This window comes from Takifugu flavidus, chromosome 22 (genome assembly GCF_003711565.1).
Source record: "Takifugu flavidus isolate HTHZ2018 chromosome 22, ASM371156v2, whole genome shotgun sequence".
Taxonomy (NCBI): domain Eukaryota; kingdom Metazoa; phylum Chordata; class Actinopteri; order Tetraodontiformes; family Tetraodontidae; genus Takifugu; species Takifugu flavidus.
The window spans coordinates 5769434-5797122 of NC_079541.1; the positions used below are offsets into that span (position 1 = coordinate 5769434).

Below are 27689 nucleotides of genomic sequence, written 5' to 3' on the forward strand. Positions count from 1 at the left end.
ACAAATTCAGGGAGATTTTAAAGAGTTTTATTTTAGTTGTTTACAATTATGTACATAAAAAGAAGTGTGGGATTCACCCTAAATGCTTTAATGTCCAGATTTGGACAGGGGCAAAAATGTTGAATTAAACTTTAAACAAGAGTTTTGATTTTTGCAGTGTGCAGAAATCCCCTCACCAACATCACCAGTATTTACAAAAAACTGAATGAAAATGTTACAAAAAAACAAACAACGTTAGCATTGGTGACAGTAACAGCGTGGACCTTCTCCTCCGTGGTCTCACAGTTTAGTCAGGCTGTGCAAAGCGAAGCTGGAGTTCAGGTTAAACTCTTCCTGGACCTGGTGGTGTCCGTACCAGCTGCTCCAGTCTGCCATCATCGACTCGCCGTAGCTCTGCTCGCCGAGGTTCTGATTCTGCTGCTGCTGCCGGGTGTGGAACCCCTGCTGGCCCCCCAGTGTGGAGCCCAGCTTGTGGAGGATATCTGGGTTGAACTGGTAGGTCAGCTTGCGTCGGACCTTCATGATCTCGCCGGTGCGGCTGTAGTTCCTCAGCGCCCTCGCCATCTTCTGATAGGTCATGGTCTTGCGGTTGCCCTTCCGCTGGCCCCAGCACTTGGCCAGCTTCTCCTTGTTCTTGGAGATGAAGTGGAAGGTGCCGTTGCCGCTGTCGGTCCACTGGATCGTGTCCACCATGTTGGGGTCATTCAGGGCCTCGTGGAGGTATTCATAAAGCCTGAGCTTCTTACGACCTGAGGATTAGAAATCATGCAAAAGCAACGGGTTCACACCAAGGAATTACACGGAATGCGCGACAGGTCGCCAATTAAATTAAATTAATTGAATCAATAGGTCATAAACTGTTTTATTTCGAGTTGACTAATGCTTGATGCATGATTGTCCATCATCCACGACATGTAGATCAGTCGCCAGTCAACTGATCCATGAGCGGCAGGAAACAAAAGGCTTTATGATGTCGCTTAATACCTTTGCTGTTCTTCTGCGGCGGTGAAACAGAGTAGAAATGAGGCGCCTCGCTTTGCAGTGAGTGAGCCAGGGAGGCGTCGGGCATCACCTGAGGCCACGTCTGCTGCTGCAAGATCAATATCGAAGTTAGAAAAAATGAAATTGTCCTCAGCCTTTCCAGAAACAGATGATCTTTGGCGGTAGTGCTTACAGACGTGTCTTTCCAGTCATACGGGGGGACATCGGACGGGTGATTGACGAGACAGCAGGAGATCTGACACTGCAGCGAGGGCTGCTGGGTATCCAGAGTCTCATAATACATGTAATCTACAAACACAAAGACATTCAACTCCCATCAAGAACAGCAGTTTTGTGGTTGGATTTTAAGACAAGAGCAATTCTTTACAGTACCTGCATCATAGTACGGCTCATTCGAATGCTGCTGAAGGACGTCAATGGCGTCCTGGTAGTGCTGGTTGATGTCGTTGTCCAAGGGGGTCTGGAAGACGGACAGGGAATTAAAAGATATACATGTGAGCACACAAAATGAAATGAAAATAATGATCGTTTTTGCATCGTTTGCACTCACCATTTTGTACGCGGCAGTGTTACCTTCACTTGAGGCCATGTCTGTCCAGAGCGGGGGACCAGGCTACGCTAGCACAGGTTAGCAGCTCTATACAGTACGCTGCGGACCTCCTCTACCTGTTGACTGCTTTTCAGGCACATAAATAGAGAGGTGGCCGATTTAAATATGTTACGATACGTCATGATGTAGTACGCTGTCACAGCTTTTTTCTTTCCTTTTTTTTTGGAAGTCGTATAACATGGGAACATCCCACTTACTCTCATCGTGTGGATCACAATCTAAAGTCAACACAAAACCTCCCGTTAATGCTAACCTGACCCGGGATTACCACCAATTTTGAACCTGACCCAAGAATTTGCATACCTGGCATCACAAACACAGACACACACACCACTGGTTGCTGTTGATTATTAGTGCTTTTCTGTAAAGTGAAATCCGAGCTTGTAGAACTGCGGGAAATCTTCATCTTTGTTTTCTAAACTGTGTATTTGAATGACATGGTCTATTACGATCATCCTGCACTTGCATGAGAAGGGGAATCACAAATAACTCTGATCCAAACATCATTTTCAATCAGTTTGATACAAGCGCTGTGACAATTTGTAATTAAATAAAGCTACATGCGTTGGGTTCTGACAAAAGTTTTTTTTTCATTATTGCTCTCTTAGATGGAAGAAAAATTGTACCAATATTATTTTAATTGCAATTGTTTTTAAAAATGTTAGTACTTTTATATGAAAACCCTCTACTTATCTTTCAATCAGGAAAAAAGTCAGATAAAGATGAAACTTATCTCTACAATCACTTTTGTATAATGCTAGCTTTACGGAATATTAATTAGTTAAAATAGAGATAAGTTTCATCTTAGGTTAATGATTAGTAATGTGGCGCCCACTGTAACACTTTTTATTCCACACCTGTTCAAATAAACACTACAAACATTTCTGAGAAGTGAGTTTACAGTTTTAAATATCAACTGTCCTGCACCTGAAGTTCCCCTTTCAGCTCCAGATAAGCGTGTCATCGGACTGGCCCACTGAGCTACAAACAACATGGGAATGCTTGAAAATGCAGCAGCGTTGAGAAAGTTTAAAAATGAAACTCAATTTCATGTCACCTCTCGTATTTCTGTTCGAGATTATGGAAAAAAACACCTCGTAATACAGTTGTCAGATTGTGCGCGTGTCTGTGTTTGCGTGCGTGGGGGGAGGAAGGGCTGCGTGCACGTGAATTGTGCAAGCATGCCAATATACATCTGAGGTGAGTGTTAATGTGTTTCCTGCCTGTGTAGACTGATAAAAAAACAGAGAACCACAAACCACCCCCACTAGGCCACTCTGTTTTCAGGGTGATGCTTCTGTCAGACCGGCTCCATAAATTTACCACCACAGGGTGTGTGTGTGTGTGTGTGTGTGTGTGTGTGTGTGTGTGTGTGTGTGTGTGTGTGTGTGTGTGTGTGTGTGTGTGTGTGTGCTGACTCCCTCATTCTCCCTTTTTTCTTCAATAGAGATGTTTAATGTGTTAAATCCATGGTCATTTCAGTATGAACGTTAGCTTGACGAGGCAACAATTTAGGCGAGACCACCAAAGCCCATCAAGGAACTGATGGTAGATTCCAGCATGACCTGCAAAATTGAAAGTGAAAAGTAGCAAAAGCATCTCTTAAATTTGTCAGGAACTGAACACTAGCTGGACCATAGCTGGAACGGTAGCGAGGGACATATGAGGACCTTGACAACATCATTGGGTCTTTTTATGGTTGCATAGAGTAAGCATGGGTTTAAATTAAGCCTGGGATGCTAATTGTGGTGTTTTGCTTCATTTAGCAATGTGACATTTAGATAAATGAGGATGCGTGTCCCCCACTGTGACAAGAACGTTGCATCACCATATTTCTACAGTTGTCATATGTAATCTCCTGGTTTTGCAGTATGTATAGCCGCTGTAGGTTTTATGACTTTTCATATTCAGGACACAATTGGGAGTTTGGAGATATCTTGATGCAATGAGTGAACTCTCTGTATTTCAGTCTCCAGTTATATTCAAAGTTGTGTATTATTATGATGAGGGACGGTTGAGTGAGCTTGTGTTCATTATGTGGTCAGGTGTGCACTGACAGGCAGGTAAACAGATTCCTGTTTATCTCGGAGGCGCAGTGTAATTTCAGGCAAATGGCTGCTTTATCTCTCCAAACAAAGAAGCACTTTCCTTCCTCTTCTTAGTTCAATAGCTGCGTTCATGTCGGCGCCCATGCGGGAAGGGCAGGCCGACCACAGCACAGTCGGCCCATTGTTCTTCCTAATTTACTGTCACTCGACGAAAATCAAGAAGTATCAAAGCCACTTGTGTGCAATTAGCATATCAGGATGAATGCTGGTGCGACCGCAGAGCTAAAATCATTGTCCAAGAGATCAAGTTTGGGTCCAGATAAAAAATGACATAGTTGTAAATAACACCATAAATGAGTGTAATGTGGCTGACTGACCAGCAGACAGCATCATTAAAGCTAAAGTGTTGATTTTAAAGAGGGATATACAGGTTTTTGATTAAAATGTCTCCTGTCCACTCACCTATATCACTTCACTTCTATTTTCCCACAAATCATTAAGAGAATGTTTTGTCTCTTCTGCAATAGGTCATCCAGATAATGTCCAGGCTAAGTTGAGAGGAAGTGCTGTCGCCCCCTAGCGGTGTTGGACAGAAACGGTAGAATAAATTATATCTGTGATGTACTCGGTCGAGATTAGTGGTCTGTTGGAATGGTCTGATCGCTTTAAACATAGTTTGAATCGCTTTGCGTACAGAGGAAAGAAGCTCTTCAACACAAGGGTCAAAGGTCAAGAGTGAATCCACTTGGGCAGGGTGTGTATTGTGTGTGTGTATATATATACAGTCACATAAAGACACAGAAAACATTTCAGTTTTGTAAGAATTCTTTGATGTACTTTACGTCGATTTTACATGGTTGCCGTGGTTTCCTCCGAACTCTTTTACACAGATAAGTGAAGGCCTGTGAGCTGAGGTAGCACAGAAATCTAATCCGTCTAATAACACTATTAATGTGGAAGAACGAGTACGGGAGGAGATTTCTACTTTCTGCAATAGGCTACTGCACCATAAGCCACCACGCCCACAACGGCGACTAAAGCGGCGCCTCCGCACATCAACTCGGTGGAGCTCAGAGTGGGTTTACTGGTCTTTGGTGGGGTAGATGTCTTTTTCTCCGCTGGAGGTTCGCCTGAAAGCGGAATCTGTTGGAATTGTTGCCCGTCGTTCTCCTCCAGAGGTTCTGCGGACACGAGGATGGACGGAGGGCGGAGCCCCTCGGCGCAGTAAAGCTCCTTGGCTTCGGCGGTGGTGATCGATTGGACGGGGGTGGATGTAGTGGAGGGGGGGTCGAGCTTGACGATGGGTAATGGAGGCAGAGTCGTCAGCATTGCCGCCTGTGTGAACTCAGCGGGCTTCTTCTCCAGACAAGATTCCTCAACTGACTCCAGGAGCTCTTCAGGAACGGGTGCCTGGAGTTCCTGCTCCTCCTCGAACGTCTCCCTTTCCCCCCCTAAAATGCTCAACACACTTGTCTGCAGCTCTTCGTCTTCTTCCTCCTCCTCCTCCTCCTCCTCTGCTCTCCTTTCCTTCTCCTCTTTCTCGGCCTCCTCCAGCAACTCGGCCTCTTCTCGCTCCAGGTGGACCATGTCAGAGTTGGAGGAATGGTTCTCCTCCGCGGTCATGGCCGTGCTGTCACCGCTGTCCAGACTTTTAGTGTCTTCGGGGTCCATGTCACCCATCGTGGACCAGGACTCCGCAAGCAGGCTTTCATTCTGCCAGGGTCCTGAGCTCTCCTCATGGGTCAGAGGCTGAGCAGCATGGCCGGGGTCAAGGCTGCCCTGGCCATCACCCCTACTGGACTCAACTGGGGCCTTTTCCTCCAGAATGAAGGCTGAAATCTGCATATAAAAAAAAAAATCCAAAAATAATACAACTGAATATTTAAATGTTTAATTTCATAGTATATATTGTGCAACCATGTGTACTTTGGGTATTTATGATACAATTTAATAAGGTACTTGTCTTTTCTGTGAGATGGGAAAAATATAACTTGACAATAATTCTGTGACTATTTATAGCTAGACCTGCATAACTTACTATGATTAGAAACTGTGCATGTCTCCATCGGCCAAGCGTGTGGAAGCTATTCCAGTGATTTCACATGACAGGCAAATATCTTTTTTTATTACTAAAGCCTTAATTCAATCATGAACCAACCCTCATGTTTTCATTATTTCTAAGCAACTTCAACTTCTCTTTAGCCTTGCTTTTATTTAGTACTCATTCTTGTCTTGTTCTTTACTTGAATCCTTGGATTTAAGTTCCTACTGCTCCTTCACAGTGGGGCACTCTTAAACAGATGTTCCTGAGGTCACTGGCGGCATTATTGTCAGGGCCAACACAGCATGACCTAAGCTTTAAAGTAGAACCTAGAGGATTACCCTAAAACATGTGTATCTACCCTCACAGTGAATCAGAACCGACTTTCTTTCCCCCATCCCTCTTTACTCTGTGGCCTACTTGCATAATTGGATTCCTGTTAAATCCTGTCCAGCAATAAGAGACACGCTCGTGTGGAGGAAATGATGACAGAGATTCGGGGGTGAACTCGTTCTCAAATGTTAACACGGACAGAATAAGATCAGGTGTCAGCATTTTACTGAAGGTCATACTTTCAATGTCAAAAGTATTAGCAAATAGGACATAAGAGTCATATCCACGTGGGATTTTGAAGTTCCTAACATCAACAATGATGACTATATAACACAAAAAGCACATGAAACTCCAAGGATTACCACAATTTTAGCTTTACACAATATCATTTCTGTATAAATGCTCTGCCCCATGAATAAAAACAATGTCTTGTCATACCTGCGTCTTCTGCTGAAGTTGTAGACAATAGATAAATGCTGGAGATCAATGTGCATTCAGACACAAAGCAACAGAACAACAGATACGACATGCATGCACGCCATGCTGTAGCTGACAAGGCAGTAACAAGGACAAGTCTCTCCCTCTCTCCCTCTCCCTCACCCATCCCTGTGCCCAAATCCATGACCTAACAGTTGGCAGGAGAGCTGCCAATGGTGACTCTGTAAATAATATCAAACTAGACTTCAGACCTGTGTGTGAGAGTTCAGCAAACAGCAAACCAGCCGTTTAGTTCACAGTTGAAACAGCAGAAAAAGTGTATCCAGCAAAATTTCCCAATTTCTAAGTCCAGTTATTCTCAAAGTATTCCTTTTAAACTTTACCAGAATGTAGTATACTGTCACTTAACTGGCCTTACACATTAACACTAAGCTACTTTCTGCACATTTTAATTTGTATGTATATAAATATAATTTATACTCATCAAATGCGCACAGGTCAGGTTGATGCACATTTTGGCGGCATGGCTAAAGCTGCAGTGGCTCATGTCTATCCCTCCATCTGGTCGCGACATTTTATTGTGCAGTTAATTGTATGATGCCAATTCTGTTCTATTCCAGTTAAATTTTAAGCCACATACATTTGTGGGAGAAAATGTACAAGTAAAATAAAAATAAATGGTACAAAATCAACAAGTGTAAAGTCTAAACATGTCATGTAGATGTTATGTCAACCTTACTTTTGGTTTGGGATAAACTTTACTTATGTATGCCGCACCTTGTATTTAAAGCAATAAAGAGAAAAGGTGAAATATTGTTAAAATACATATCTCCTTTATACAATTAATTCAAAATAGTCATTATAACTATATTTTTTATTAATTCCAACCCTATATTTATTTAAAAAAATAAATAAAATCTTTTTGGACGTTTTTTTACAACATGCATAAAAATAGATTCTACTTAAAATAACGCAGGACATAAAACAAGTATTCTTTCGAGATATTAATGTTAATATTTATGCTATTTGTTAAACTAGAATGGAATATTTTGTCACTTCCTTAGTTTCCGGTTTGGGCTTCCGCCTTTGGCTCTTTTTCACACTTGATTGGCTAAACCAACGGAAGTAAATATCACGTGTCTTCTCATCAGCTGATCCGCAGTAGACATCTTTACGTATCACGACTACTCCGATTCATACCTTGTCTTCCGTGGCGTTCTGGTAAATTAAATTAGACTATATTACATTACCTGACTATGTGGTAACGCTCAATCAATAGCGGGCTCCTTTGTTTCAGGCATTTAAATGTCTGTGTTTTTGTCGTTTATCTGGCAGATCTTTGACATATTGAACCATGGCGCTCAGCGATGCCGACGTACAGAAGCAGGTAAATGGAGTGTTCTAACCTTCAAAAACGACCATGAGTCTCCTCTGAGACAATTGAAGCTCTATAACGGTTTTAATTTTCCCTTTTATATAAATAAAATGGTCCTAATCGCTCCTAATGTAAGTCGAAAATGCGCGTGTCCAGGATGATGACATTGAGATTGCCTCAGCAGGTTAGCATAGATTATAAAAAAAAATACTGACGTATGTAGGATATTTATGGCTGTACATTTTAATGCATTCTTATTAAAATATGACGAGCCGCTGTGGGTCCAGTGTCCTGTGGAATTTAACCATCAGACATGATATGGTTTTTTTAAGGTGATCACATGACAAACACGTGATAACGAGGAAGTTTGAGTGAATGAGCCATCGTATGGACACAACAGCTTAACTAAACTTTCCAGAAAATGAAGCACAAACAAGTAGAATTCAGCTGTGCGTGTATATTTAGGCCTGATGTTTTAAAGTAAAATTAGTGAGAATGTTCTTGACTGTGTGTGTGTGTGTGTGTGTGTGTGTGTGTGTGTGTGTTTACAGCTGGGTTTGAAATCTTGTGAGAAGGGGTGAAGAATGGCTTTCAGTTCACACTCTTTTCATGATGAAGTTGTGTAGAGTTTAAAGCCTGAAAGTCTTCACGCATCCCCAAACCTCTCCATGACATGGATGTGTCTTTCTTGCTGTCTGCAGATCAAGCACATGATGGCCTTCATTGAACAGGAGGCCAATGAGAAGGCAGAAGAAATAGATGCAAAGGTATAACCGGTGTTAACAACTGGCTCTCTTCCTGTTGAAACTGTTAGTAAGAACAAAAGAGAAATAGACGGATGAATGGGGGTAATATGGTGTTTTTATTGAATATTAATCAATTGTTTATATTTTTATTAAACACTAGCAATAATGTTTTATTGATTCCACTTAAGATATCTAAGAATAATTCAAAATGTATGTGTAATTATTACACTCTATACTATTTGGGCGTTCATTCTTAAGAATAACCACAAGGGGGAGCTAGAATTACGCTTTCCTCTATTTAAAACAACCAACACGATGACTGACTATTCTAAGGTATAATAAATGAAAATAAATCCCTTCTATACCCACTATGCTGCATCTAAGTCATTGCTGTTGTGTCTTTGGCATCTTTGTTGAACGTTTAAGGTTTAAAGTGGCCGATGACACTGTGGTGGAGGGTTTCTTTCTTATTGGTCTTTGTCTCCCCCTGCAGGCAGAAGAGGAGTTCAACATCGAGAAGGGCCGCCTGGTGCAGACTCAGAGGCTGAAGATTATGGAGTACTACGAGAAGAAGGAGAAGCAAATCGAGCAACAAAAGAAAATGTGAGCCACGGAAAGAAGTCACATGCCTCTAACGCATCCTGATTTACCTCCGTCAGCCAGTTTTAACACCAAGTGTTTGACACCGAGGTTCCTGTAATTTTATTTGGCAGCTTGCTTCCACAATGACTCCACTGTGAGCGGCTGGCACGTCAATGTGCAAAGTCCCATTTGGAATCCTAATTTGCCCAAATGTGTTTTACAGTCAAATGTCAAACCTGATGAACCAGGCTCGGCTGAAGGTGCTGAAGGCACGCGACGATATGATCTCGGTGAGAAGCCGAACGTTCATCGGCACGTTAGACGGACATCTCTTTTTTTTAATGTTTTTTTTTAAAAATTATTTTTAAAACATACATTTGTGTGTACAGGAACTGTTGAATGAGGCCCGCCAGCGACTGGTTAGTGTTGTGAAAGACCCAGCCAGGTATTCAGCCCTGATGGAAGGATTACTCCTACAGGTCCGTGTAAACACCGCAGTATACTGTTCTTATAGTCATGTTAATGACTGCACTGATATTTGAATGTTTCCAGTAGAAATATGAAAACACTTCTGAAGGGGGTTAGAGTTAAAATGTTTTGAATTATGTTTCCCTTCAGGGATTCTATCAGCTTCTGGAGCCCAAAGTGACGGTTCGCTGCCGTAAACAGGATGTGCAGCTGGTGCAGGTGAGTGTGGCAGAGTTTAGGAATTATGGTTTTTCTTTCTTTTTGTTTATAAAAATATATATGTCCCTCTCAGGCTTCCATCCAGAGGAACATTCCCATATACAAAGCCGCCGTGAAGAACAACCTGGAGGTCCGCATCGACCAGAACAATTTCCTCTCCCCTGACATGTAAGCAGCATCTTGGTGGAGCCAAGATTCCAACGGTGCCCGGTTCAGGTCCTTATTTTGTGTTTGGTTATTTTGTTTCCTGTCAGCTCTGGAGGTGTGGAGATCTACAACGGCGATGGCAAGATCAAAGTGTCCAACACCCTGGAGAGCAGGTTGGAGCTAATGGCTCAGCAGGTAGGATCAAGTTACGTTCTCTCTTACTAGAGTTTGCGTTGCTTAACCTGTTTTTCAGGTGCAAATTCTTATTGTTAATGTCAAATATTTGTTTGCCACACTTAATTTTAAAAATATATCAGAATAGCACAAGTACACAACACAACCTTAAGCTATGGAATGATCTATTTAGATCACCTATGTTCCAAACACTGCATTGTTAGTAACCAACAATAGCAAATCGCATTAGCGCAGAACTCACGGCAGCGAAAATTCCCAAACTTCCTTTGTCACAAGATGGAGCGAGACGCTCGTCGGTTCCTTAAAGCTCGGCTTTGTCCGTTTACTGCCGAGTTGACGTTTTACGCAACAAGTCCTTGAATTGTTTGGAAGGCAGGAAGCGGGCCGGTCCCGTACGAGAACAGATTTACATCTTATTTAATCAAATTCAAGCCCGAGGGGTTTATCAGAAAATCAAGAAATTGTGTGTGTGTGTTGCGTGTTTGCAGATGATGCCCGAAATCCGAGTGGCACTCTTCGGCGCCAACCCGAACCGCAAATTTATGGACTGAGCGGCTCCGGCCAGTGAGAGAAGAACCCTCCTTTTTTTTTTTTTTTTTTTTTTAATTTTATTTTTGATTTTCAAACGTGGTCATTCCTCCGCCTGACAAGAGATGATTTATTGTTGTTGTGACGTATAATCTGTATTTTTTGGTGCATTGGAGGACGTGATAGAAGCTGCGGCTCAACATTACACCGACAGCTGGAACCTCTGGTTTACATTAGTTTCCTTTTTTATTGAATATATATATATAAATATAAATATATATATATATGGACGGTCTCAGTTTATGCCGGCCAGCCAGACTCGGCTTGACGTCTGGTCCTCTAATGGGGTCAGACTTTGCGACGGTCACATCATCCGGCTGCGGTTTGGCCAGCCTCCACGTCACGTTATAAGATGCATGAGGCATTGTGTTGCTAATGGGTGTCTGCACCAACCAATCAGAGGAATTAAAAAAAAAAACATCCTGGAAACTGCACATGACCTTATCGATGTTACGCCCAGTGTGTCGTTCTGTCCCCGCCGCAGGGTGCATTGTCTGTATATGAGGATCCTAGATTAAATTATACGCGTGTATGTGGTGTTTTCTTCTTTTCTTTTTCTTTTTTTGTTGATTTCGTCTTTGTGGATCGTGTCTCTGGAAATGGAATATTGTGGAAACGTAAAGCTGAAATAAACGGTTCATCTGCGCTACGGCTCCTGCCTCTCGTTCTTCCTCGGCTGTTCACGCTCGCTTCATTAGTTTATCACATGGTATGAGTCAGACAAAAATGTCCCAATTATCCTGCAGCTGCCAGTATTCTGCGGACAGGCCGGACAGATGTGGCAACACAGGCAAAAACAACAGCACTAACTAGATCGCCCCCCCCAATCGTGGTGCCAGGGTAAAGAATGAAGAAGAAGGGAGTGGGTGGAGCCAACAGTCTTCTATATAGGGCCAGCCTGCATGGGACAGACAGACACCCCCCCCAACACCCACCAGCGGAGCATAGGTGGAGTCTGGAGGGACGGGACTGGGAGCTCCTCAGGGAGTTCACTGAGGGAGAGCTACTGAGGAGGCTCTGTCTGTGAGTCGCATGCTCTTTAAGTGGTTAATCAACCCAGTGAAACCACAGCCCTTCTGGTTTTAGTCGTATTCCAGCCGCAGGAATCTGGATTCTTACGGAGGGCAACCATGATCTAGCCGCCGGACATGGTGATCCGGCTCTACCGGGTTGTGGTGCCCCTCCTGTGGCTGGCGGGAGTGGCGGAGGGGATGCCTGACCCGTCCCAGAGGGACCTGCTGATGCGGGAGGAGGCGCTCCGGCAGACGGGAGGCAGGGTGGTGCTGACGGCGACCGAGCTGAAGCTGGACGCCCGCCTTCACCGCCTGAAGGAGAAGGAGCTGTCCGCCGCCCAGTTCCCCCCCGCCGTGCACTTCTTCCGAGCCAAGACCCTCATCCAGGAGAGCCCCATCTTCAAAATGCTGCAGAGGATGCCCAAAGGTAACGGAGGCAGGAAATGGAGGATAATATTTGACACTCACTTTTTCATCAGTTTGTTTGTTTGTTTGTTTGTTGGCATCTACTCATGTGCTTAAAGCCGCTTTATTTTCATGACAAACTGAAGCAGGCAGTATCGGCTGCCTGGATGCACCTTTGATTGTGATTAGACGACCAGGATTTGCATTCATTCAGTGTAATGTGATGACCTTTTTTTTTTTGTCCTGTTGCCGTGGCGACAGGCGGTGCCCTCCACATCCACAGCTCGGCTCTCGTCAGCGTGGAGTGGCTGGTGAAAAACGTCACCTACAGGCCGCACTGCTACATCTGCTTCACGTGGGACAATTCCGTCCGCTTCCTGTTCTCTGCACGCCAGCCCGCCCCCAGGTGGGACTGTTTCTACTGGCAACTCCTGGAGACCCTGAGAGCCAAAGTCGGGGACCCTACGGGCTTTGACAACAGGTTGAGGAGGACACCACGCTCCCCGGAACAAGCTGGCTCCAAATATTGGCAGGGGGGGAATTAAAATTGGCGGTCTTTTTCAGTTTGATGCAGCATCTGACGCTGTTCACCGAGGATCCGGAGGGCGAGTACACCAGCCAGGAAGTGGTGTGGCAGAAGTTTGAGAAGGCCTTCCTCGCAGCAGCAGGGCTGATCACCCACGCCCCCGTGCTGAGGGACTACATCTACAGGGGCCTGACCGAGCTCCAGCTGGACAACATCATGTACCTGGAACTTCGGAGCGGCCTCGCCAAGGTTCCTCTCAGATCCCACGTTGCTGCTCCCGCGCCCTGAGCCGCGGGTTCAAGTCCTTCTGGTTTGTTTCAGACATATGAACTCGATGGAACCGTTCACGAAAAGGTCTGGTCCCTCAAAACCTTCCGGGAGGTTACCAAGCAGTTTATGGCGGACCATCCAGACTTCCTCGGGGCTCGTATCATCATCTCTGTGCACAGGTATGTCGTTTACCTATTCAGGTGGATCTGAGGGTCAGTCCTCGGCCTTGAGAAACAGGCTAGCTAACGGTTAGCGACATGACAAACAATAGCATATTTTGACAGTTGTATTGAGGTCTATTGTGACATGCTCTTTTATCGTAGCCTGTCCTCAAGTACGACCTAAGAAGATTTAGCCTTAAAAGTCAAAAGTACTTCCTGTGAAATTTAGACTAGAGCATCAGAATGTGTGTTCAGAGCTGGAGAGAGGGGGGAAAAAAAATCAAAGCTGTTTTTGTTTAATCTTTTTTCTTATTACTTAAAACAAATATGAAAGAAAATGAATCAAATTACTCTTGCGCTGGTCCAAGTTGAGAAAAAGTTTATTCCTTAATTCCTGTATTTAATTTGAATTTAATTTTTTTTACGGTTCACAGGAATGGAAATGATTTAATCTAATCAACAGGAGGTCAGAATTACGGAGAATGGGATTACGTTTGTGGGTTTGTGATGCATCGCTCAATTTGGTGGTTTATGACGTCTCTGGCTGCTTTCACCTCAGAGCCATGAGTCTATCCAAGGTTAAAGAAGCTGTAGAAGGACTTCCCGGATGTTGTCGCAGGCTTTGACCTGGTTAAGAAGCCTTTTATTCTAATCTAAAACTCTTGACAAACACAAGCACGGCCCCTGATTTTAATAACTTGTGCTTATCTTTCGTAGGTCGGCAGGGAGGACAGCGGCAGGACACTCTGGTACTTCAGGGAGGCCCTTTCTATCCCGGCGGCCACAGGCGCTGCGTTACCGTACTTCTTTCACGCTGGGGAGACAGGTGACTACGTCAAAGTGTTTGTAAATTATTCCTTTGTTCAACGAAGAAAAGTGACAGATCAAAGCATCTTTCTGTATGACAGATGACGAAGGCACTGACGTGGACCAAAACATTCTGGACGCCCTCCTGTTCAACACGACGCGCATCGGCCACGGCTACGCTCTGGCACACCATCCGCTAGCGAGGGAGATCTCTCGGAAAAGGAATGTGGCTGTGGAGTTGTGCCCCATCTCAAACCAGGTCTATAAATATTGATCTGACTAACTCAGAGACGGGGGTCAAGTTGTCGCCCCCCCTGGCATCCTGGCTCCCCAGCTCCCCAGCTCCCCCTGCTGTAGCACATTGAGTCATTAGTAGTCTCCCACCCACATCTCACATTACCAGATAGGCAGGTGGCCTTAAGGGTCTTGCCCAAGGACCTGAACCCTGATCTCTCAGACCAACATCAGCAGTGTTAAACCACTGAACTATCCAGCAGCCAGCAAGTGCCTCACCCTCCACGTACATGTAATGAGCAGATAATTAGGAATTATAATGTCGCCGCTAGAGGTCGCCACAGCTCCCGAATATTGCACTAAACTAGATGGAGACAGGAGACATTTTCTGTCCATTCTCCAAATTACTGACCTGGATCTTGTTTTATGAGGCTCAAGTGTATATTTACTGTGTATTCTCTTGAGCACAGGTTCTGAAGCTGGTATCGGACCTTCGGAACCACCCTGCAGTCACCCTGATTTCTGAGGGCCACCCGATGGTGATCAGCTCTGATGACCCGTCTCTGTTCGGCACCACGGGCCTCTCCTATGACTTCTATGAAGCCTTTGTCGGCATCGGGGGCTTAAAGGCCAACCTGGGAACTCTGAAAGAGCTGGCACTTAACTCCATCAAGTGAGAATCAACCAGTTTTTGCATTTCCTGGGCTTTTTTTTGTACTTGATCTAAAATGCCTCCTCCCTCCCAGGTACAGTTCCCTGCCGACTCATCTGAAGGAGACAGGTTACGCAATGTGGCAGAAAAAATGGGAAGCTTTTATCTCAGAATATTTATGACAGCTATGACTTATGACTGCTCAACAGAAATGTTAGCCTGCTACAGCACTGCACCCTTTCTTTTAAGCATTGTAATAAAATGTCTCCAGAATCTTGGAGTGGGAGTAATGTGTTGAATTTTGTGGCTATTCCTGCAGAAAAAGAACAATAAGACTCAAACCAGAGCGCTGCATTAGTAAAGGAATGAATTTACAGTTGCAAATGTTCCAAACTAAAGCAATTCAACGTAAACAGGAGTTACAAAAAAGTCCAGCAGTTCAAAGTGTCCATGGGTTGGTCCAGAACTTTGAGGTCAGACGCCATTTCTCCTCAGACGAGGCGCCCCCCCTTTTTCCACGTGTCCGTGGGTAGCATTAATGAGATACTGCAACTTCCAGGTCTGATCGCTGCACTGCCCGACAACCAGGTGGTAATAGCCGTCGCTCTCCTGCGCTATCTCCAGGCACCGCTTGGTCTCGCGGTTCTGGATCGGTCCGTTCTGGGAATAAATGCAATAACCATCAAAGCCCCGCCCCTGCCTTGGATTCACTCACTGCTGCTTTGATCTGACTGAAGTGCTCACCTGCTGAAAGTCCCACAGCATGTGGGAGTGCTTCTGCTTGGCTACTTTGCACTCGTACAGTTGCGGGCTCCTGCCGCCGCCGCCCGGGTCCACCAGGCAGCGGTTGTTGTTGTACTTGTGCGACTTGATTCCTCCGACGTAGATCTCACCAGTGGTGCGATAATAACAGCGCTGCACCAAAGAGGAACCGTCAGGTGATGGAGATCGCGAAAGCCTGCGTGGGAGAGCTGAATCTGTACATACTTGAGGGGAATAGTGGTGGCAGGAGTACATGATGGGTGTGTTGCCAGGCACCGGGCCCTGATCCACACAGATGTCTGGTTTTAGATCGTTAATCAGCTGTGATGACAGGAAAAAGGTGGAGCAACTCCTGAAGCAGAGCCAGAAAAATCACTTCTAAACCCCAAGATGGTCTCTAACCCACCACTCCATATCCCACGAGGTTGTCCAGAGGGTCCAGTTGAGGGTAAATATTTTCCAAGTACCAACTAAAGGGTTTGCAGTTCAGCCTCTTCCTCAGCTTTTTCCTCTCCGACACGTCCCCGATATCTATCCCGTGATTCTACGGAGAACAAACAAAGTTATCTACATTAAAGAACCGCCCGGAAGTGTGCACTCAACCACATTTTCGAGGCACTCGCCACAAGTGGAAGGTTCCAGGCGACATTGACGTTGCTTTTATATTCATCCATCCACACTTCCGCCACCCTCAGGGCGTTCCTCTTCATCGTTACGCTCAAGTCGGGAAGATACGGCTTCCTGGCTCGTTCGACGTGGGCGATTTTGGAACAGGGTATGACTTCGATGCTGCCACCGCAGGACCAGACCTGTAATAAAAAACAAAACGAGACGAACGACATCACAACTACAAATCCCGATATAATCCAATTGTTCAAATGAATCACTTCTTACCCGGATCCCGAGCTCCACGTTTTCTCCACCATAGATTTTCATTCCACCATCAAGACTTCCGATTTCTCCGAAGAACTTGCGCTCAGCGACAACGATCCCCATGATGGAGGGGCTCCTGAGGGAAGATCTCACCTGTCCGAACTCATCGTTAGGATGAATTTGTGGGTTTAAGGTCAGACTTACTTGCCGGGTAGCGAGTCGTCCTTCAGGTCATACCACTCAGGCCTGAAACTCTCGTACATGCACCACAGCGCCCAGTCAAAGGCGTCCGCTGCCGGCTGGTAATGAAGCACCGTTAAATCGTCGTACTTGACGTTGTCAAACACGGGCGTCAGGATGACCGTTCGATCCTCTTTTATCCGAGCCAGCAGTGGTTCTGCCCTGGACACGACACAGCTTCACAACCGGAGCCGGAGTTGAAAAGAAAAGCTGATCACTGCACTTGAACCCACCACTGCACGTGGACTTCTATGTGGGCGTCCAAAATGGCCACCACGTCCCCAACCGCGGCCTTCCACCCAGACAGCCTGGCCTGGGTGAGGCCCAGCTGCTCTGCATGCCGGACTTTCCTCACCAGACCCGGACGCTCCTCGTGGATGGAGCCGATGTACTCGTCCAGCTTTTTGCCCAAATCCTCTGCGCAAAAAACGGTGTCAAGCTACTGATAGGGACATATGAAATAGTCAAGGGAGCCGTTTGTAACCCACCGTTGCTGCTGTGGTCGTCCACCAGTATGATCTCCTTCAGCAGCCGGGCTGGCGTCTTGTCGATGAGGCTGCGAATGGCCCTTTTGATGACCGACAGAGCTTCATCCAGGTAGATCAAGACGACGCTGATGTTGGGCAGTTCTTCTGGGTACTTTTTCTCTGCGCACCTCCAACAGAGCAGTAATTATCTCGATTACTTGTTTCTAAGGAGGATGCTAAAGGCTCATTTGAGCAAGAAAAGTTGCAGAAATAAGTCGGAATGTGCTTGAGGATCAAAAGCACAGGGCAAGAAGGTTCACCTCGTGGGTCTGGTGTCGGGGATTTCCCTGTTGAGCGGCAGCCGGTCACTCAGGAAGGCGTTGTAGCCGTACTGCTGGAACAGCCTCTCCGCCTCCTTCTGCTCCTCCTCCGACAGCTCGCCGCCCCACTTCCGAAACAAAGCCGAGTTGGGGTACAACCTCTTCACTACCAGGTTCTTTTTGGTGGCTTCCACCGGATCCTTCTCCTCCTCCCGTCTGTTCAACACACCGACTGCAGGGGAACAGAAGATCTGGTGATACGCCGATGGCCCATCAATCATTGCGAAAAGCCTTTTTCTGAAAAACTCACACAGCTTGTTGATATCAACTTCCATCCTGGACATTTTCTGAAGCATTCTCTGGCTCCTGATGGAGTTGTTACGGTGGGCTCCATGGAGTCTCTCCGAGTGCTCGTGGACCGTGCTCTTGATGGAGCCCAGGTAGAGCAGAGTGGCAGTCATGGTAAAGACCATGAGGGATTCTCTAATCCAGCCAGATCTCATCCTGGACTTCCAGGGTATCACATGTCTATTAAAAGCCGAACAAGGGGACGGTCCTCTTCCACTTTTGATGTCGTGCTGTTGGTGGTTCCTGTCTCCACACCCTCTCAGCTCAGGTGTGCACACAGATCATGCATGAGTGTTGCACCTGTGCCCCAAGGTGCAAGTGATTAGCTGTAGTGACCCAGCAGGAGAAACAGTTCCAGGAACCAGACTTTATTATTTATTAATTATTTAAATTAAATTAGATAAGTACTGAATGATGATATGTTTAGGTGAAGTAGGAAAGTAATGAAAAAGCTGAAAATACCATTTGGGATTTTAAAAGTTCCAAATATAAGATTTGTCGACATCTAGTGGTAAAGATATAGACAGCAGGAGCCAGGATCGTTTTTTATTCAGGATTCATGTGACCCCAGAAAGTCAGTGTTGCACTTGAGTAATATTCTGGAAACGTATTTATTTTTTGTTATATGTACATAATATACAGTCTTTGTACACAATAGAAAGAAGAAAAACTGTTTTCTAAAGATAATACATCTTTTTCAAATAAATCTAAACCAAAGACACAGATAAAAGCAATCAAAGGTAAGTTTAGATACCTCTGAACCAAAAACCAGCTCAAGATTTGGTCTTTTGGGCGAAGCGTAATGTCAAAAAAAGTCCCACTGATGAGTTTTTGACACAGAAATGAGGCCGCTAAGTCTTCTGGCTAAAGAAGATGCACGGAGGGGGTCCATCACAGGGTCTTTACCATTCCATCAGTGACTTGCAACACTGGGGTGAAGAGGTTTCACTCGAACCAGGCGGGACAGTCCCAGCCGCAGCCCCTGACCTGGTGACCTCACATCTGTGGACTGGGATGAAGACGGACTCCTGCCAACTTGAGCTGAAGACAAAAGAGAATTAAATTAGCATTCGCTTCACTCTCTGTGTTGGTCAGACCTGTAGCTGCTAGTCATCTGTGCAGCACCTGGTGGGTTCCACTTGGGAACTCTGCCCCCTGCTGGGATGGGAGAGAGCGCAGGTCTTGATGCAGGCACAGCGGAGGATGACGCCGGTCTTTTGTGAGCGACTTTTGCAACTGGGGGACTTCTCACTGGTGTTGCTGCTGCTGCGGTGAGACAGTTTTCATCTTAAAGAAGATAATTTATCAAGCCAAAACTGCTCGAGGAGAAGTAGGTACCTCCACCAGGTGATTTAACTTTGGCTGGTTGAGGAGCCGGCTTTGCCTTTTTGGAAGCAGGAGCTGCTTTGACCTGCCTGCTTTTCTCTTTTACCCTCTTCTTTGTCTTGCTGACGTTCTTCACGGTGAATTCTTCATCTTCGCTCTCCGCTGGTTCACTGAAATCGCTGTCTGATTCTGGAAAAGGAACCAGTTGCCATTTTACCGACACCAGAAGGGAAGCAGAAGATAAACAGTCCGGGCGAGAAGACAACCTGGGGACGCTTTAGGTTCATAGTCTTCATCTTCATCCTTAAGGGTTTTCCTCGACTCTGCAGCAGCTTTAGCTGCAGCTTTTCTCTGTTTTACAAGAGTCTCCTTTTCCGCTGAGATCTCATCCAGACCTTCAACACAAAACAACAAATCAAGCAGCGTTTCCTGTAGGAATATCAACAACCGCTCTGTGTAAACTGTAAAAAAACAAAAACAGAACTAACCCAAAACTGTACTGTCCACACTGCAGTTGGAGAGGTACAAAGACGTTGGGTCTGTGTTTTCATCTGCCACAACTTGAACTTTGGCAACCCCTGAAAGTAAAATAAAAAAAAAATAAAAAAAAAAAAAAATATATATATATATATATATATATATATATAAAATCGTAAGATTCAACACCAGACAACGGTATTTTTTAAAGATTTTTTTGCAAAGACAAACCATCACCTTTAGCCTGGTCCTCTCTCTCATTTGAGCTATTGAGCAAGGAGAGGGTGAGAGCCGCTTCTAGATCTCTGTCATGCAGCCTCTCATCCAACGGTTTTCTGTTGGAAACCAAATTCCTGTTTAGATGACTTCAGCCACATCGTATGTGTGATGTAAAACCCTCCAACACAGCAGAGAAACTCTGAATTAGTGTGCGGTGCAGGATACGTGGTATCAGATATTTGCTCTACCCATACATCCCCTCATATCAGCCAGTCATCTTGTCTCCAGCATGTGAATAAACACTCTGCTGGTGTGTGTTGCATGTGTGAAATCACTCCTGATCTCAGTGTATGTATGAAAAGGGGCCAAAAAGTTCTTCAAATTCATCCGATAGCTCTCGTTTATCTACCAGGGAGGCCAGAGAGCTGCAGCTCATGCACAGACCAAACTCCTGATAAGAAGATACATCGTTTACATCCAGTATCACGTCAGCTACATTACCAGTTAGCATGTTTTCATGTATAACCAAAGTGGCTATTGTTTTAACTATGCAGGTTTTGTATATTAATGATATTCCAAACCTGTTGTGCTGGCTGGCTGTGGACTGGGAGTCTTGACTGGAGGATTTCTTGGCCTCCTGTTTTCCACTCTCCCTGGCCTTTTTGCTTGGTGGAGCTTTCGCAAAGGCAAAATCCTCTTCTGTCAACACACATACAGACCACTGACGTGCACGAAACTTTCTAGCTAAAGTCTTCTAAAAATGAGTCGCAGCAACAATATTGTGAAATACTGTACAGTAAGAGTCATTAATTAAACCAATAGAGCATTAAGTCCGATAAAAGGCTTCAAACTGATTTAAAATGTGCTACGGTGTCTCACCATCGTCGTTGTCCCTGCTTTCACAGTAATTCACAGCCTTTGCTTTCCTGTCAATGGTAGCCAAAGTATTAGCGTACACATACATAACAGGGATAAAAATCAAACAAGTTATTACTAACCTTGATGGTCGGTCCATTGTACGATTAAGAGGTAAAACAGTTGAGTGACTGACGCTAAGTTAGCTAGCTTAAAAGTTAACAAACATCAAGTTAATGTTTGAATGTTCAGGGTAACCAATCTTCAAACGTTAGCTCTTCTTACCAATTTACCAACGAAAACGGTGTCTATAATACCAAATTAACGTACCTTTAATTTTTTATTTAATTTCACAACAGCTGACAAACTAGCGACGTTCAACTATCCCGCTTTCAGCGGGCGGAAGTGACGTTGGGCGTCAAGGCTGACGGAGACCGGATGACGGCCGGAACGGAAACGTCATTACAACGTACATATTTTATTTCATTTTTTGGTCTTAAAAATATTGTGTGACTGTATCTAAAAATAAAGGGTATGTGCTTTTCGTGGCTATAAATAGAATGGCGAATCTACGTCTATCAAACAAATGCCTTCTTTCTGGTGCCTTTCAATCACTTTAAACTTTAGGATTTTACACTGTAAGGGATTACATGTTATGGTCCTGTAAAATTACACAGAATTTTTGCACGCATTTTGTTTCACATTTGTGGTCCTTTAACATACTACAAAAAAATAACACCTCTATTTGCAGAACTACTATTCATAGATCTCTAATATTTATTCTAATAAATAATGGATGGCCTGCCATGTGGTGTACCTGCATTTCCTTTTCTTTTAATAAACATTTCCTGTGACGTTTTGAGGCCGTGCATACCAAAAAGGACCCAAAGTAGCTCATCATCCTACACATTCTGTCAAACCTAAATTAGCAGCACGTAAACGTGTAGGAGTATGAGGATGAAAAAGTAAACACCATCCAAAAAAAAAAAGGAAATAATAAGGCGAAATAAATAATCCTCATTTTATTTCTGACGCCTGTTCAGACCGTCGAGGAGGGAATCCAGCAGATGGCAGCAGCAGTCTGACGCTGTGTTTCCCCATGTGACAGAGGTTCAGGTCTTGATCTAATCATTGACATGAACATGACAGGCTCTCCGCCCGCCTGTCGCCCACTCCCAGGGCGGGGGACAATCACTGTACCATCTGAAGTCGAGTAAAAGAAGAAATGCTCCACTTTTCCTGGACGTCTGAGAGGACAGTCGTCTCAAGGGTTGTCATTTTCTCCTCTGTGTGGGTGGCTGTCGGCTGCGGTTTTTGTCACACAGCGGACCTGCAGTAAGAGTTAAGCGGCGTGATGGTCCATGTCTTTGGACCCAGACAAGAGAGGAAGACGCGCAGCTGTGGGGGCCAAAGGGCCCTGTGGTCACACATTCCCAGCCTCCACCAGAACTGCCTACAGCCATGACCAAAATACCAGATCCAGTCATGCAAACACTGTGGTCACACTTCTTAACATGTATAGATGTTTTTTTCCCCTCCATCAGCCCAGATATGATTACAACATCTGCAGCAATGCAGGTGGAAGTTCACCATGAGCGAAACACATTTCATTGTAATCGTGAACTATCTTAATTATTTGACACAGAGGAGAATTAAATGTAGCGTGCCTGTACGTTTTACCAGAAATATAATTAGAAACAACTCTCTATGCTCTCCTAACTCTGGCAAACGTTCATTTGCGGAGCTGAATCCCAAAACTGTTGAATCAAGTTAAGTCTGAGTTTTTACTTGACTTTTGATTTGTATTTACTAATTTTAGTTGTTTAATTTACTGCTAAACGCAGGCAATTTGCATTATAAGATAAAAAATGCTTTTCCAACATGACTGGTCTGTTTTGGGACTGGACATCCAGTTGGATTTGTTGGCCCAGTTGGCCGTCCGGAGCTCATTAGTGGTCTGAGCTTGTTAGTTGGAAGTGGTCAAGAGGCAGTTTTCCCCCATCGACCACTGATGTGAATGCCATCATTATGTCCTCTCCAACGTCTCAAACTGGTAGTTTGCGTGGGGCTCTCTCCGTCCAGACCCGGCGTCCATGTATGGCTGTTCCGTAGGCGGAGCCTGAGCTGCTGTCATTTACATTCCGAGGCCGAAAAGAAGCGTTTTCAAACCAGTGAGATATTTCAAGTCAGCTGCAGGTTGTTGTGTCAAATGCTTATCTATAGGGTGCGCCCGCCTCCAGCTAAATATGTCCAAGTGTTTCGGATATCCGGCGCTCCAGTGTCGGTGTGGTGTTATTGTACCCCTGCGTCACAGGATCTTGAAGCGTGGACCGGCGGCACCCACAGTGAGGCCACAGCAGCCTCGGGTTCAGCCAGAGTGGCCAGACAGAGCTGTCAATCGGTGGCTTCCGGAGTTTGTTTTCAAACACAGCCTTGTCTGCACGCTTTCGTTTTCAATTTTTATTTATTTCTCTTTTTTAGAGTCACACACGTGGCAGCCGCAGGAGCTAATTGCAAGGCAGATGAGAGGCGGGAACAATGTTAGGGGTTGTGGGATGTCTGGGTTTGTCAGATTTAGATGCACTGTTGGTAAACTCCATTTTCTGACATGTGAGCGCAGCTTATTTACTAATGAGACACCAATAATAAGTTGTTGCTTACTGCAAAGAATCAACGTTTGAGATCTTTCTGTCCATTTTAAATGGCAACTTCACCAATTTTACACCTAAATCAAGACAGAAGCTCAGAGCTTCATTAGCTGCTGCTAACGTAGCACACCCTGAGTTCTAATTTGTTTGGTTTTGTGTGCAAGCTTTTAAAATATTCTATTCAGAAATCACAGATAACATTCGCAGATGTGTTTTATATACACGAGTCCCCCTCCCTGGTTGCTAGCATGTTTTTACTATAATAACCAGGAAGATTTGTAAATATCTGTTAAATCTGCTGACTCATCATAACAAGACCTTCCATTTTGTATTTTTATGCAGTCTCATTTATAAAATTAGCCTCCGCATGAGTGATTACACATGTTGACAAGCAGGCCCAGATATAAACGGCATCAAAGTGGCGGCATCAATTCATCACTGCCAGTTAAACCCAGTGACGCCATTCAAAATAGCATCAGCAGAGCGGCATTGTTTCCTACAGTCCAGTGCAGTGCCTGAAGGGCACCCTGAGGAGCGACCTTTGAACAGGGAGGTCACCAGCAACAGTGATCTTTAATGACTTGTGTCTCATCATGCATGGGGCACACAGACCACTTGAACCCACCCCTGCTCAAACCACCTATGTATGTCCTTCTTTCACTGGTTCTACCTGATCAGATGGAGCTTCATTCCCACCCAGTTCATTCGCTTTCATGTTATACATTTCGGTTTTCCTCTAATTCAACTTCCTATGAGTTTTATTTAAGCTGAGGTGAAACCAATCCCAGCCAGTGCTGCAATGCAGTGAGTTATCATCCTCCCACCCAAGGGCGCTGGGTGTCATTGCGCCCATTAAACACTAGAGGGGGGTGTCCTCACGTAGGAGGGACGAGCTGAGGTGCGTTGGAGTTTTTCAAGGAAACTTTGGTGGCAACAAAACCCAGTTGACAAAAATGTCAGTTTAACTCTCATTTGACGAATTCTTCTTAGTCATGTGAATGTTTCTTGCAAAAACAGTAAGAATAATCAGTCAAGAACCTCTGTGAAACTCTACATTTCACAAGCACGGCCACTGATCTGTCACGTGACCTAGAATTTTCCAATATTTGACTAAAAATAATGGCCAGTATTAAATTTAGGTGGTCATGGCGACCGTTGCTCTGTGATCCACTTACAGCACTCATCACCTGCCTGCGCATATCATTAATACTAATGAAATGATCGCCAAGGACGTCAGGCTGCACGGATTCTTCTGGATCATTCCTGACATTCATATTTATTAGTCACTCTCCATGACAACCAGCCAGAACCTTTAATCAAACTTTGGGTGGTGGGGTTCGATTTCATCTGGCAGGGGCTGTGACAAAAATAAATGATCGGATCTTTGTTGTGCTGGCCCGGCGACAGCACTTCCATCCAGGATGACTCACTCTCCTGCCTCCTCTCCTGTTTCCTGTTTGCTCCTGGGCGACGTACCTCGGACCCGGCGGCGCTCTTCACATCCCCATAAGGGCGAGAACGTGCAAAGCAATGAGCAAATGGGTTGAGAGGATTCCTGGCATTCCCCTGTCGGTCCCGGTGGCCTGGCCCGGTGTTGGGTTCCTGGGAGAGAGGGAAGAGGAGCCTCGGTGGGGGTGGATCAGGTGCCGACTCAGCAGCTGACGCTCCTCTGATCTCCATAACTTCCTGCAGCCATAAACCAAACTGTCTGACTTTTCAGCGTGGCAACATGTAAACAGAGCTCTCCTGTCAGGTCCTGACTCAAAGGCAGCAGAGAGAGAGGGAAAAAGATCTGTCAAACATGGCAACTCTGCAGAAATATAGCACTGATTTTAAAATAATTCACCCCTAACAGCTTTGTTGGCTACTTTGTTGGACTTCAGGGCCTCCTGTGATTCAGATTAACATAAGAGAGGTCAGTATTCACGACGTCCTATCGCTGCTGTCGTGTCTTCCAGCCCTCCTACCTCAGAATATGTGGTTCCCTGAGCCAGAGCAGGGATCGATGGCCTGTTGACGGGAGCCAATCACGGCTACCTGCCACGTCTCCTGCACCAACTTTTAGTCTGACAGACCGCTGCAGGAAAATGCATCATCACTGTCATGGCTGCACGCTCCCCTTGACAGATAAGGTTTGAAAACATATTTTAATTTCACACCTTTGCTCCACCGAATGACTAATGTTGTTTTCTTCCGCACCCTCAAGCTGCTGGCTGGAAAGAGCTGCGTCACCGCTGGAGCTTTCAAATCAGCGTTAAAAGTCACCCTGGCCTTGTTTCATTTCCCCTTAGTCACTGCAGGCCTGATTTAGCAGCCTGCAGCCCCCCCTGCAGAGCACCGGCGTTACCCTTGAACAGACACGTTCTGCTGGAGCCAGCTGGGTCCACTCTGTCCTGCAGACATCTGACATTTCAGCAGAGCACTTTCTTCCCAACCACCATATTTTAATGCTTTATCATTTTAGGATGGCCCTCATTTCTTTAGTCCAACCCGCCACCAGGGGGCGGCGACCTTGCTCGTGTCGTTAATACCATAAACGATGAGATTGTGAGCCAAAACTGCTTCTTCATATGAAACCTTCACAGTTTCTCTTGTATTACATGTCAGCCACGATGATGCCGTTACAGAGACCCCCGCCCCCCCAGGACCTCTGTGGGTCCCCCCCAGCTGTTGTTTCAGTATCATCTTTTAAGCCCCACGTTAATAAAACTGTAATTGAAAGAGCTTGCGGCCCCTCCTGTATCCAGTTACTAATACTTTGGTTAAACGCACAAAAGCTGTTTATTCTCTTTGGTCTATTTTTTCTGATTGTGTGTGTGTGTGTGTGTGTGTGTGTGTGTGTGTGTGTGTGTGTGTGTGTGTGCGCGCGCCTCACAATAACCCTCTTTATTCTGATATTCATTCTGGTATATATAAACATTTTGATGGATTTTCTTTAATAATACCATGTGAAAGATATTTCCAAGGGTTCTTTGGGGTGTGTGTATGTGCGCGCGCGTGTGTGCGGGGGCCCCGTATCCATATTTTAGGAGAAGTTGTATCATGGTTTCTGAAATAGCCGCCTCAGCTCCAGGCCAGTATTAACCGGTTCTTTGAGGGCCTGTTTCCATTGATCGCAGGTACAGCCTGTCAATAGCTGCCTGCTTCTGACCATTCAGCCACCTGCTTACGCAGCAAATCACACTGCTGCCTCATTAATCTGCAGCTCCCTGTGATCCGGAGAGTTGTGGCGGCTCCAGCACAGCGTGATAAATCCACATATCAGGCCACGGTGTTGTGATGCAACGCGGGTCAACTTACACCTGCTGTTTGTTAGCAAGGAGGTTGTCTCTGGTTGCTAAGGCGGATCTGAGGCTCCCTGGCAGCCAGAGTTCACCTCAGGGGCCCACTGGACCTGGAATTCCCCCCAGACTTCATCACCTATCAGCAGCCTGCAGGAGAAGGGAGCAAACACTCAGGTCAGTTCTGTTGTTGTTTACACAAATTATGACATTTACAATAAAGGTGTGGTAGAATATCTGCTCTTGGTGGATGTTTTTGTAAAGTAAAGGGGTAATTTTTGCCTTATGTTGATATGATTTAATCATTTAAAGTAAATTTAGCAAAACAACCAAGGGAAATGTGATAAATCAGCATTATATTGTCATGTGACAGGGGGAGGTTCTCCGGTCAAGTCCAGGACAAATGAAGGAAGGGTCAGACAGGACTGCTGCAGGACATGTGACCACCGTTCCCATTTGGGTTTTGCACATTGTGTCCATCCTCTTCCCGACCATCCATCTCCCCATCCTTCCTTCCAGGATTGCTCAACACTTACAGAATCACTGCTTTCCTGCAGGACTCCCTGGGAACGGCAGGTTAGCCGCATTTAGCCGCAGGAAGATCAAAAAACTAGGTTAGGTTACGTCAAAGTAAAAACACAATTATCCGCATGTTCACCCAGTCCTGACACAATGGTGTCAGCATGGATGGAAATTTAAGATGCGATGATTGATGCGAAAGGGGAAATTTGATGGTAGCATGCTGACCTTTTGTGGTGCAGTAAGTTAAATTTGGACCATGAGGAAGGTGGTAAGATCCAACTGTAGCTATGGGCTGAAATACAGCATCTTTCTAGAAACAGGGTGAATAAACAGGGATTGGACAGGAAAAAGTAGGAATAGAGGTCCAATTGTTTTCCGGTCATAAGCAAAATGGAGCACGCAATGGTTGCGCCCCCTAGCGGATGTACTGCTTGACCTCCAGGCGAAGAATCTAATTTGCACAACCATCTTTGTTGTGTTGCTGCAATACT

At 45.2% G+C, this 27689-nt stretch overlaps 6 protein-coding genes and 1 long non-coding RNA gene across 10 annotated transcripts; 2 read left to right on the forward strand and 5 right to left on the reverse strand.

Moving 5' to 3' along the window:
• Positions 1-5: 5 nt before the first annotated feature.
• Positions 6-1707, reverse strand: spic (Spi-C transcription factor (Spi-1/PU.1 related)). Its single transcript, XM_057022339.1, has 5 exons — positions 1553-1707; positions 1375-1462; positions 1175-1290; positions 985-1090; positions 6-749 (listed from the first exon to the last, which is right to left on the reverse strand). Exons 1-5 carry the CDS (start codon positions 1589-1591, stop codon positions 280-282), a joined length of 819 nt encoding a protein of 272 aa, XP_056878319.1. The 5' UTR covers positions 1592-1707; the 3' UTR covers positions 6-279.
• A 2760-nt stretch (positions 1708-4467) lies between these two features.
• si:ch211-214j24.14 (uncharacterized protein LOC559160 homolog) lies at positions 4468-6649 on the reverse strand. Its single transcript, XM_057022352.1, has 2 exons — positions 6473-6649; positions 4468-5499 (listed from the first exon to the last, which is right to left on the reverse strand). The coding sequence occupies exon 2, from the start codon at positions 5338-5340 to the stop codon at positions 4642-4644; it is 699 nt and encodes a 232-aa protein (XP_056878332.1). The 5' UTR covers positions 5341-5499; positions 6473-6649; the 3' UTR covers positions 4468-4641.
• Positions 6650-7575: 926 nt separating this feature from the next.
• On the forward strand, positions 7576-11438 carry atp6v1e1b (ATPase H+ transporting V1 subunit E1b). Its single transcript, XM_057022356.1, has 10 exons — positions 7576-7693; positions 7808-7859; positions 8549-8614; positions 9087-9196; positions 9399-9465; positions 9565-9654; positions 9794-9862; positions 9936-10030; positions 10117-10204; positions 10693-11438. Exons 2-10 carry the CDS (start codon positions 7827-7829, stop codon positions 10753-10755), a joined length of 681 nt encoding a protein of 226 aa, XP_056878336.1. The 5' UTR covers positions 7576-7693; positions 7808-7826; the 3' UTR covers positions 10756-11438.
• Positions 11439-11699: 261 nt separating this feature from the next.
• ada2b (adenosine deaminase 2b) lies at positions 11700-15140 on the forward strand. The gene is given in 10 exon segments (XM_057022304.1): positions 11700-12232; positions 12472-12691; positions 12775-12985; positions 13058-13185; positions 13727-13759; positions 13761-13797; positions 13885-13993; positions 14076-14233; positions 14679-14881; positions 14955-15140. Coding segments are annotated over 10 exon segments (1479 nt in total). The 5' UTR covers positions 11700-11940; the 3' UTR covers positions 15043-15140.
• On the reverse strand, positions 15001-18142 carry LOC130519118 (probable polypeptide N-acetylgalactosaminyltransferase 8). The gene is made up of 11 exons (XM_057022278.1): positions 17833-18142; positions 17523-17754; positions 17224-17390; positions 16969-17152; positions 16700-16897; positions 16517-16631; positions 16246-16431; positions 16029-16166; positions 15848-15943; positions 15605-15775; positions 15001-15520 (listed from the first exon to the last, which is right to left on the reverse strand). The coding sequence occupies exons 1-11, from the start codon at positions 18023-18025 to the stop codon at positions 15335-15337; spliced, it is 1866 nt and encodes a 621-aa protein (XP_056878258.1). The 5' UTR covers positions 18026-18142; the 3' UTR covers positions 15001-15334.
• Positions 18143-18462: 320 nt separating this feature from the next.
• rad51ap1 (RAD51 associated protein 1) lies at positions 18463-21182 on the reverse strand. 4 transcript variants are annotated; one of them, XM_057022333.1, is made up of 10 exons: positions 21033-21182; positions 20891-20957; positions 20772-20818; positions 20474-20591; positions 19911-20008; positions 19685-19774; positions 19463-19591; positions 19209-19385; positions 18996-19133; positions 18463-18911 (listed from the first exon to the last, which is right to left on the reverse strand). In XM_057022333.1, the coding sequence occupies exons 2-10, from the start codon at positions 20905-20907 to the stop codon at positions 18784-18786; spliced, it is 942 nt and encodes a 313-aa protein (XP_056878313.1). In that variant the 5' UTR covers positions 20908-20957; positions 21033-21182; the 3' UTR covers positions 18463-18783. The 4 variants fall into 4 exon arrangements, with proteins under 4 accessions (XP_056878313.1, XP_056878310.1, XP_056878312.1 ...); XM_057022330.1 differs by having other exon boundaries at positions 18996-19136; positions 21033-21181; XM_057022332.1 differs by having other exon boundaries at positions 18996-19136; positions 21078-21158.
• A 2010-nt stretch (positions 21183-23192) lies between these two features.
• Positions 23193-27683, reverse strand: LOC130519187 (uncharacterized). The gene is made up of 2 exons (XR_008948237.1): positions 25242-27683; positions 23193-25151 (listed from the first exon to the last, which is right to left on the reverse strand). It is a non-coding gene; the product is annotated as an uncharacterized LOC130519187 (long non-coding RNA).
• Between the last annotated feature and the right edge of the window lie 6 nt (positions 27684-27689).